Below are 9,869 nucleotides of genomic sequence, written 5' to 3' on the forward strand. Positions count from 1 at the left end.
ACAACCGGGAAGCTCCCGGTGGTGGCTGCATGGCGGCGGAGGTGCCGGTATAGCCCGGCCTGAGGGGATGGTTGGAGAAGGAGGTGGGGAGGGGGTAACGGGGAGAAGGGGGGGGGGGGCGCTTAACGAGCGGCGGCCGCGGCCATTGCGAGTCATGTGCTCGCGGGGAAACTTTACCCGGGGCTGGGCCGGGCGGGGCGGCGGCGGCGGCGGTGGCGGAGGGCGGGGGGGGGGGAGCGAGGGAGGAGGTCACGCCCCTTTCCGCCGGCCACGCCCACGCCACGCCCCTCCAGCCAATGGGGCGCCGCCGGAGGCGGTGCCCCATTGGCTGGAGGGGCGTGGGCGTGGGCGTGGCCAGAGCTACATTGTAACTCTTTGAAGTCTCCAGAAGGCGGAAGGGAGAAAGTGGGTGCGCGCGCCGCGCAGAGAGGACCCGCCGCGGGGGGGGGGGGGGCATCTCTTAAAGGGGCCGCACCAACGTAGCTTAGTTGCCCCTCTCCGATGTGCCCACCGCGTTCTTGCTCTGTGGGTCACGCAGGGGTGGCCCAAGCGGAAAGAGGGTGGGGGGGGGGATATCCTGGGGGAGAACAAAGGGCAGCGGCGGGGGGGGGGGGAATGGAGGCACCCAGGTGGGAGGGGGTTGTAGCGGGCAGGACAAGGGGCACCCATGTGAAGGAGGGAGGATCTACCCTTGGTGGGAGGACAAGGGGTACCCAGGTGGTGGGATCTACCCTGGGGAAGGATGGGGGCAGTGGAGGGGGGTGGTTGTTGGGGGTGGGGGGAGAACAGAGGGCACCCAGGTGAGGTGGGGTTGCTCACCTGGGGTGGGGGGCAGAGCTGGGGAGGACTGGGGGGCTTAAGCAGGATGGGGTGTGGGGCAGGTTGGGGTTCCCTGCGCTGCCCCGGGGGGGCAGGGTGGGGGTGTGCTGTACCCAGGGGCAGGGCTGGGGGTCACCCATGTGCCTGTACCCAGGGTGGTGGTGGTGGGGGGTGTCCCTGGCTGCCTGCCCTCAGCAGAGCCACTGCCCACAGGGATGGGGACAGGGGTCCGCATCCTGACACCCCAGCCCCTGCCAGCTACCCCCACCACAGTGACAGCACCAGCCCCCCCCCCCAGGCCACCCACCCGCAGCCCACCGAGGGCACAGGAGGGGTAAAAGCAACTTCACTCTGAAAAAAAGGAAGAAAAAGGAGAACTGGGGTGCTGGGACAACCCTGGCACAGCCCCATGCCCCATGGCTGGGTCCCATGCGGCAGAGGAGGGGGCCCACCCCCCCACAAAGCCCCTGGGGCCACCCCCCCCCAAAGCTCCTGGACCACCCAGAGCCAGGGCGAGGACAGGGCTGAGCAGATCTCCGGCTCCACCGGTCCTCGCCTGCTGCCAGGGGAAACTGAGGCAGGAGGTGACCCAGGCCCTGCCACCCCCGGCGGGGGTGAGGCCAGCAGCGGCCACCCAGGAGCCCCTAACCCACGGCACAGCCTGCCCCATGGCGTGAGGGCTGGGGGGGGCAGGGGGGTGGGAGGTGCCACACGTGTGAGGAGTCTGGGTGCTGAGGACACCCACCCCAGGGGGGTCCTGGGGGACCCTCACACCTGTCAGGCTCTGCGGCACCCCCACCAGGAGGGCTTGGTGCCCACCGGCAGGGCTGGGTGCCCACTGGGCAGCTACCGTGCCTCAGTTTCCCCGTGGTGCTCAGCAGAGCGAGGCAGGATGCCGCAGGCAGCGAGGCCTGGGCACCCAGAGCCTGGTGTGGCCACCAGCCCCTCCCCAGCACGCCGGGGCTGCCGGCCGCAGCGAAGCCCAGCTGCCGGCATGTGCTCAGCCCAGAGGAATGTGCCAAATCACTCCCAGATGTGCGTGGCGGCCAGCCCGCCGCCCCCTCCGTGGCCCACCGGCACAGCCGCCGGGCACCGGGGACCCCACACCACCCCGCCACAGGGCTGCCCGTGGGGCCGGATCCTGCCCGGCCATGGGGTCCAGCCCGGCCGGTGGCGTCGGGGTGCCGAGGTCCAGTAGGGTGTCGGGGTGCTGAGGTCCGGTAGGGCAGCGGGGTGCCAGGGCGTGGGCAGGAGATGCCACGGGGCAGGGCTGCATCCCCAGTGTCCCCGATGTCCCCATCCGCTCGAGGCCCCACAGCCCCCAGCCAGCATGGAGCCTGGTGCTGGCATGGTGGGGTCGTGTGGGGTCCTGCCCCGCACCCCTGGCCCCGGTGCCCGGTGCGAGCGCAGCGGAGCAGAAAGGGGCTGTCAGATGGAATCTGGGTGCTGGCGGTGACGGCGCGGCGGGACCCGCCACGTGGCCGCTTATGTAAGGAGAGTGCAGGGGAGGACAGGGAGGCCGGGGGCAGCGGGGACACCGCCGAGGGGACACTGGGCCCCACCGCGCACACGCAGGCAGCTGCGCAGCCGGACACGCGCACCAAGGGCTGCCCACGGCACAGCCAGGCACGGCACGGCACGCGTGTGCGGGAGTGAGGGCACACGGGCCGGAGCGGGCCCTGCCAGCCCCTTGGTCCCCCCGCCTTCGGCACGAGGCCGCCATGGTGTCCTGGGGACAGCGGTGATGTCCTCGAGCCGTGGGGCTCCCGCTGCGGCGGCTGCCGGCCCCTCACCGGGCCGGTGATGAACGGCTCGGCGGGAGCTCCGGCACCCACCGCGGCTGAATCCATCTGCGCCATCGATTTTTCATCCACTGCGGCAGAGAGCGGAGTCGGGGCCGGGTGTGGCCGTGGGTGCCCCGGCGGGCTGACACGGTGACGGGAGCCGCACGCCCGTGTCCCCGCGCCACCCTGCTGGCCCCCTCCCCACTCGCCACCCTGGGGACAGCGCCACAACTGGGGACCCTCCAATGGGACGCCCAGTCTGGCCAGTCTGGCACAGGCCCCCCTTGCCCTACTGCACAGCTGCCACCTTGCCAGCATCACGGTGGGCTCAGGGAGGGCTGGGGATGGAGTGGTTGGGGGTGGGCAATGTGGGGGAGCAGGGGCACCACGGTGCCCACCTGCGTCACCGCCACGTCACTGCGGTCACACACGCTGCCAGCCGCTTCCTTCCGGCCACCGTCACCATGTGCCGTGGCTTCGTGCCGTGGGGCTGCGTCACAGCCACAGGGCTGGCACAGGGCAGGATGCAGCCGCCATGGCCTGGGGGGTGTGGGGAGCTTGGGGCGGGGGGGGGGCTGGCACCCCGTGCCCGGCCCAGCACTGCCCGCAGGTGTGGGGATGCCGGTACTGGCTCAGCCCCACGGCCCGGTGAGGGGTGGCAGCACCACGGTCCCCGCTCAGCCCCATGGCACGGTGAGGGGACAGGGACACAGAACAGTGGGCGCAGCCTGGCCTGAACCCGCTGCCCCCTCCGTGCCGCCGCACACGTCCGACACATGGCAGCTCTGGCTATAATAGCCCCACGGCAGCGATGGCTGAGCCGCGCTCGGGGCCTGGCTGGGGCTGCCAGCTGCCCCCGGGCCCTGCCGCGGCCGCCCCTGCCTCAGTTTCCCCACTGCTCCCCAGGGCAAACGGCAGCCGGGGAAGGAGCTGGCGGCTGCTGCCCCGACCCCACGGTGTCCCCGGCCCGGCAGGGCCAGCCAGTGCCCCGGCGTGCCAAACCACAGGGTGGGAACCGGAGGCTGCACCAGGACGCCCAGTCGGGCGGTGGTATCCAGCCCCCTCGCCGGGCTCTGCTTTGGCACTGGGTGCCGAGGGGAAGGACACGGCCGATGTCCCCACACTGGGGGCACCCCACAAGCCACAGGGCCAGAGCCACAATGGGGCTGGCACATACCGAAGCCCACGATGGGGAAACTGAGGCACAGAGGGGACCCAGGCACCCCACCCTGCCCCTACACCCGGCGGCCCCAGCCCCAGCCGGGGGGGCCTGGGTGACACGGTGGGGGGCGATGGCCAGGGTGGGGGGCGATGGTGGGCTGTGGGGCACTGCCTGGAGCCCCAGCCCCTCCCCGCTCCCCCGCGTGCCTGGCCCCCCCCAGCCAGGCAAGCTGCAAAATTAGGTCAAAAGCATCTATTAATTACGAGCGGAGGAGCTGGGGCCAGGAGCTGGGGGGAGAGCCGGGGGGCTGCAGCCCGGGAGGCCAGAGGGGCTGGAGAGGGGGACCAGGGCTGTGCGCCCCCAGCCCCGGGGCAGGAAAGGAACAAGGAGGGGGGAGGGGGCAGACACAGGAGCCAGCGCTGATCCAGAACAACTTTACTAACACCAGGAGATGGGGGGGACCCTGCTGTCACCCCACCCTGCGGCTGGGCACAGCCTGGACCGAGCGCACGGGGACACTGGGACCCTCCCTGCTGCACCCAGGGGCCTGGGGGGGTCCCAGGGCTCTGAACGAGCCGGGGGCAAACGCGGCCATGGCTCCAGGGAGCAACGCCGGGTCCCGGGATCAACACAGGATCCCGGGATCACGCGTGCCAGGGTGGGAGTGGGGCCAGGAGCTCCCCCAAGGCCACGGCCACTGCTGCGGAGGGGCTGGGGTGGGTGCCAGCCTCCCGCCTCACCTCCAGCTGCGCAGAAAGAATAATCATAATAATGATAAAATAATAATAATAATAATAAAACTGCCCCAGACTGAGAGCCCCAGGGCAGGAGTCAACAAACAAGGGCCGAGGCCTCTTGGAGCCATTTTCCTGCTCCCGGCACAGCCCAGCCCAACCAACGCACACGCCAAAATCCCACCCAGGGCAGCGCCCCGCCCAGCCCGCCCCGAGGGGCCGTGGGGAGGGGGCTGCCGGGGGCTAGCGCAGCCCCTGGGCCATGATGCTGCCCACCAGCACCGCGTCCTGCAGCACGTGCTCCACCGCCGCCGCCTCCATCTTCAGGGAGACCTGGGGGAGAGAGAGCGGCTCAGCATGGTGCTGCCGGACCCCTGCCCCGCTCTTGGATCCCCGCCGGACCCCTGCCCCGCTCCCGGCTCCCTGCCGGACCCCTGCCCCACTCTTGGATCCCTGCCCCCGCTCTTGGATCCCCGCCGGACCCCTGCCCCCCTTCCCAGACCCCTGCCCCACTCCCGGACCCCTGCTGGACCCCCCTCTGCTCCCAGAGCCCTGACAGACCCCTGCCCCACTCCCAGACACCTGACAGACCCCTGCCCCACTCCCAGACCCCTGCCCCACTGCCCCCCAGGGTACCTTGGCCAGCCGGGCCTCCTTGGCCCTCTTCAGCTCAAGGACACCGCGTGACTCCAGGAGGGTGACAAGGGACAGACACTCAGCCTGGTCGACAGCAGGGAGCTGCTGCTGCTGGCAGACCTTGCTGTAGGCATCGTGGAGCTGGGGAAGGCAGGGCGGGCATTACGCCATGGCGTGGCATCCAAAGGGAAGACCCCAGGGACACCCCCCAGATCCCCAAATCCAGCCCTGAGAGGGTCCCACTGCCACTCACCTTCCCCAGTGTCACCTCCTGGGCACGCAGGCGCCGGGTGAGCAGCAGCAGGGAGCAGAGCAGCACCTTCTGCTGCAGCGGGAAGGCATCCCGGGCCCCCACGGCGCCCGCCACCAGCCGGTCCTCAAACACCTCCGAGATGACACGGGAGATGTGCGGGAGCCCCACGCGCTTGGGGACAGGGGACACCGGGGAGTCACCTGTGGGGACAGATAGGGCTGCAGGAGATACGGGGGTGATGAGGAATAGGAGTGGGTGGCAGCGCAGAGCAGGTGCCCCAGAAAGGGACCCCAGCCCGGAGGTGCCACACACAGGGTTTTGGTGCCGCGCGGCAGCCGGCAGCAGCTACTCACTGCCGGGCAGCGGCTTGAGCAGGGTCTGGCTCTGCACCTCCAGCTCCACCACCTCCACGGCGCGCCTGGGGAGAGACAGCCCTGAGCGTCGGGCAGAGCGGGCCGCCCTGGCACGGGCACCGCCGGCACGGGGCTCACGGGGGCCACCGGCCGTGGCACCACGGGCACAGGCACCGCCGGCACAGAGCTCACACGGGCCACCGGCCACAGCACCACTGCCATGGGCACCGCTGGCACAGAGCCTGCAGGGGCCACCGGCCGTGGCACCACCGGCACAGGCACCGCTGGCACAGAGCCTGCAGGGGCCACCGGCTGCAGCACCACAGGCACAGGCACCGCTGGCACAGAGCCTGCAGGGGCCACCGGCCGTGGCACCACGGCACAGAGCTCGCAAGGGCCACCAGCCGCAGCACCGTCACTGACCTGCAAATATCCAGGGCCTTGCGAGCGTCCCCAGTGACTGCAGAGACCTTGCGGGCGCAGAACTGGATGGCGGCGGCATCCAGGACGGGGTCACCAGCCACCTGCCGAGGCACCGCACACCATCAGCACTGCCGAGCCACCCCACGTTGTCACCCCACCCTGTGTGTCCCCCCACGTCCCCACCTGCCCCAGCCGCTCCTGCAAGTGTAGGGCGGGAAGTGCAGCAGCCGGGGGCCACCAGCCACCCAGGCCCCCAGCCGCGCCAGGCTGCGGTCCGTCAGGTCCAGAGCGTTGGCCAGCCCTGTGGGCACAGCGGGGTGAGGAGGGGAGGGAGGAGGGCTGTGCCCCGAGGAGGGAGCGGGTGGGCGAGGGGGGGTTGCAATGACAATTCCCCTCCCCCCTCCCATCAGCCCCCTAAATAGGGAGGGTCGCCGGGGTGGGCAGTGCCACGCTGCCGCGCACTCACCCATGAGGACAAGCCGGGAGCCGGGCAGCTGGGGCCATTCAAAGAGGGTGTAGAGCACATCCTGCCCCCTGTTCTCCAGCTGGTCCAGCTCGTCCAGCACCAGCAGGCTGCAGGGAACAGGGAGCCCGGATCAGCCCCGGCTCTGCCCACACCCCCGCAGCCCCTTCACAGCCCCCCCAAGCAGGGAAAGCCGCTGCTGGGGCCACCTCTCCCAGCTGGCCACGCTGGGGGCATCGAGCGGGGGGCCCCCCCAGCCCCAGGTAGGAACTCACACCATGGGCCCCGCGGCCGTCAGCTGCTTCTCCAGCCTCCGCACGCCCTCGCGGCGCGGTGGCCACGGGCAGGCCCAGCTGCTGCGCCACGGCGGGGAAGACGGCCTGCGGGCTGCTCAGCGACATGCAGTTCAGGACGACGGTTTTGCTCCTGGCGAGCTCATCCTGCCAGCGACAGGAGCGTCACACCGGCCACACTGCTGCCCCCTCCCTGAGCTGGCACCGCAGCAGTGCTGCCCCCCTGCCCATTTCCCTACTGGCTTGCTGCGCCAGCACCCCCAAAACAGGCACCTCTGCCCCCACCCCCCCACGGGGGTCTGCCCCACTCCTGAGAGGTTGCCGGGACCCCCGGCGTGGCGCACCTTGCAGTCGAGCAGGACGCGGTTCAGACAGGCTGTTTTCCCCTGTCCCAGGGGCTCCAGAGATGTAGAGGCTGCCGGGCTGGCACCCACGGACGTGATCCCGCAGGAATTGCCGGATGATGCCCATCTCCCTCTCCCTGGCATGGAGGCGGTCGGGCATGGCTGTGTGCAGCACCCGCTTCGCCTGCAGGTAGCAGGTGCCTGCGCCGGGGAGAGGGGGGGGGGTCACGGGGGGCTCATGGTGCTGCCAGGACCCCCCTGGTGCCCCCCTGACCACACTCACCTCCCTGCCTGAAGAGCCGGGTGCGGGCAGGCTGCTGGCACCTCTGGGGGGTCTCCTGCCCCCCCTTCTGCGGGGATGCCCCTGGGCTGCTGGGCTTCTGGGGGGAGGCTGGGGGGGTCTTGAAGAGCAAGCGGCGCCCCTGGTTCTCCTTACTGCGCTTGGGCCGGGGAGCAGGGCAGCGCGTGGGGGACATTGCAGAGGTTGTCGTCACCTGCGGAAGAGACGGATCAGCGGGGTGGCCGAGCTGGTGGGCCTGATCCTGGCAAGATGCCAGATGTCACATGGTGCCACTCCCCCCCCCCCCGCCCCCAAGGACCCGATGCTGGCAAGATGCCACTTGTCACATGGTGTCACCCACCCCACCAGCAGATTTTCGTCTTGCAACCAGGCAAAGCCCCAAACGCAGCCGTGCGAGGGATGGGACGGAGCTCGATACGCTGCCCTGCCCCAGCCCCACAGCAGCTCTTGGGGAAGGGGTGCCCCCCACACCATCCCGGGGGGGTCCCAGGGGAGGGGGCGGGGGGGGGGGCAGGGCTCACCCAGGCGCTTGCAGGGGCTCAGGGGCGGCGTTTTGGTCCAGGGTGAGCATGTGGCCAGCGCCGCCCGGCCGGGGGTCCGTGGCCCTGGGGTAGGGGGAGAGCCGCAGGGCGGTGGGCTCGGTGCTCTTGGCGAGGCAGCGGGCGCTGCGCCTGCGGGGGAAGCTGATGGTGGGCTGGCACTGGGGGCTGCTGCTGGCCATGGTGGGGGGGCTGCGGGTGGAGCAGGGACACCGGTTCAGGCGGGGCAAGGGTCCCAGCCCCACATCTCCATCTGCACCCACTCAAACCCTCTCCTGCATCCCCCACCCCCCATGGGCCTGCTCTGCCCCACATCTCTGTTCCTGATAACCCCTGCCCCCGCTCAGGCTGCAACCCCCCAGCCCTCGGCCCCCCCACTCGCCCACCCGTGTCCCAGCCTCCCGTGCTCCCTTCCTCCTCCCTGCCCCTCCCCCCTCAGCCCCCTCCGTACCCCGGCTCCCAGCTCCCGTGCCCCCCCCCAGCCCGGATCCCCCCAGACCCCCGTGCCGCCCCTCACCCTAAACCCTCCTCGGCCGCCAGTGCTCCCCCCCTCACCGCAGACACTCCCAGACCCCGGTGCCCCCCCCCCCCCCCAGCCCGGATCCCCCAAGACCCCCGCGCTCCCCCCTCACCACAGCCCCCCTCCCCGGCGGCACATGCTCCCCCCCCTCACCTCAGACGCCCCTAAACTCCCGCGCCCCCCCGCTTCGCCTCGGTCCCCCCCCAACCCCCCCCTCACCCCAGTCCCCCCCCCGTGCCCCCCTCCCAATCCCGGCCCCCCCAGACCCCCGCCCCCCCCCCCCCCCCCCGGCCCCCCACGCGCCGCCGCCGCCCCCCCAACCTTCTCGCGCCAACTCAGTCCTAGCTCTGCATTTCCCGCCACCAAGGCTGAGCCGGGCCCGCCCCCTGCGCCCCATTGGCTGCACCGCCCGCCGCCGCCACCAATCGCAAGGCCCTACGCCGAGCGCCGCGGCCGGAGGAGGGGCCGTCGCCCAGCAACCAATCGGCGAGGGGAGCGCGGGGCACGCCGGGAGGCGTAGTCGGGTGGGGCCGCGATCTCGCGGTGTCCCCAGTGCTCCCAGTGTCACCAGCCCCGCCTGCCCAGTGCCACCAGTGCCCCCGCCCTACCTCCCCAGCGCTCCGTGTCACCAATACCCCCAGCCCAGCGCTCCCAGTGCCACCACTGCTCCCAGCGCTGCCATCCCAGTGCCACCAGCCCTGCCTCCCAGCGCCACGAGTGCCCCCAACCCTGCCCCTCCAGCGCTCCCAGTGCCACCAGCCCTGCCTCACCAGTACCCCCAGCCCTGCCTCCCCAGTGCTCCCAGTGCCCCCAGCATCTCCCACCCCACCTTCCTCAGGCCTCCCAGTACCAGCCTGCTGCAAGCAGAGCGCCCTGGCCCATCACCCCCCCCCAAAAAAAAGGGAGGGGGGGGGGTGGTGTCCTTAGGGAGGCGCAGAGCTCCCCTGCACCTCCCCCCTCCTCCAGCCGGTGCCCCTGAAGAGTCGTGTATCTTTATTACTTTTATTTAAATGGAATTTCAAGCTCCTCTGTTTTTATTCTGTTCCCTCTTAAAACAGCCCCTCACGCCCCAGGAGGGGCTGGCGCTCGGGGAGAGCCGTGTTTTACCTTTATTTAAACCAAAAAGGCAGCACTGGGGGGGTGACGGGGGGCTCATCCTCCAGAGAAACACCCCCACCCCCCACCACGCATCCCTTGCCCTGTGCACTGCCTGGCTCCAGCCTCAACAGGGAAAGTTTCCATCTT

The 9,869-nt window shown here is 70.8% G+C and overlaps 1 protein-coding gene across 1 annotated transcript; it reads right to left on the minus strand.

The window, feature by feature from the left end:
• Positions 1-4,208: 4,208 nt before the first annotated feature.
• Positions 4,209-8,385, minus strand: CDC6 (cell division cycle 6). Its single transcript, XM_056362709.1, is given in 16 exon segments — positions 4,209-4,832; positions 5,136-5,276; positions 5,389-5,588; positions 5,742-5,806; positions 6,165-6,265; positions 6,348-6,367; positions 6,370-6,465; positions 6,631-6,737; positions 6,903-6,955; positions 6,957-7,067; positions 7,265-7,306; positions 7,308-7,465; positions 7,548-7,707; positions 7,709-7,758; positions 8,087-8,217; positions 8,219-8,385. Coding segments are annotated over 16 exon segments (1,593 nt in total). The 5' UTR covers positions 8,287-8,385; the 3' UTR covers positions 4,209-4,742.
• Positions 8,386-9,869: the final 1,484 nt, after the last annotated feature.

Source organism: Falco biarmicus, chromosome 17, assembly GCF_023638135.1.
Source record: "Falco biarmicus isolate bFalBia1 chromosome 17, bFalBia1.pri, whole genome shotgun sequence".
Taxonomy (NCBI): Eukaryota; Metazoa; Chordata; class Aves; order Falconiformes; family Falconidae; genus Falco; species Falco biarmicus.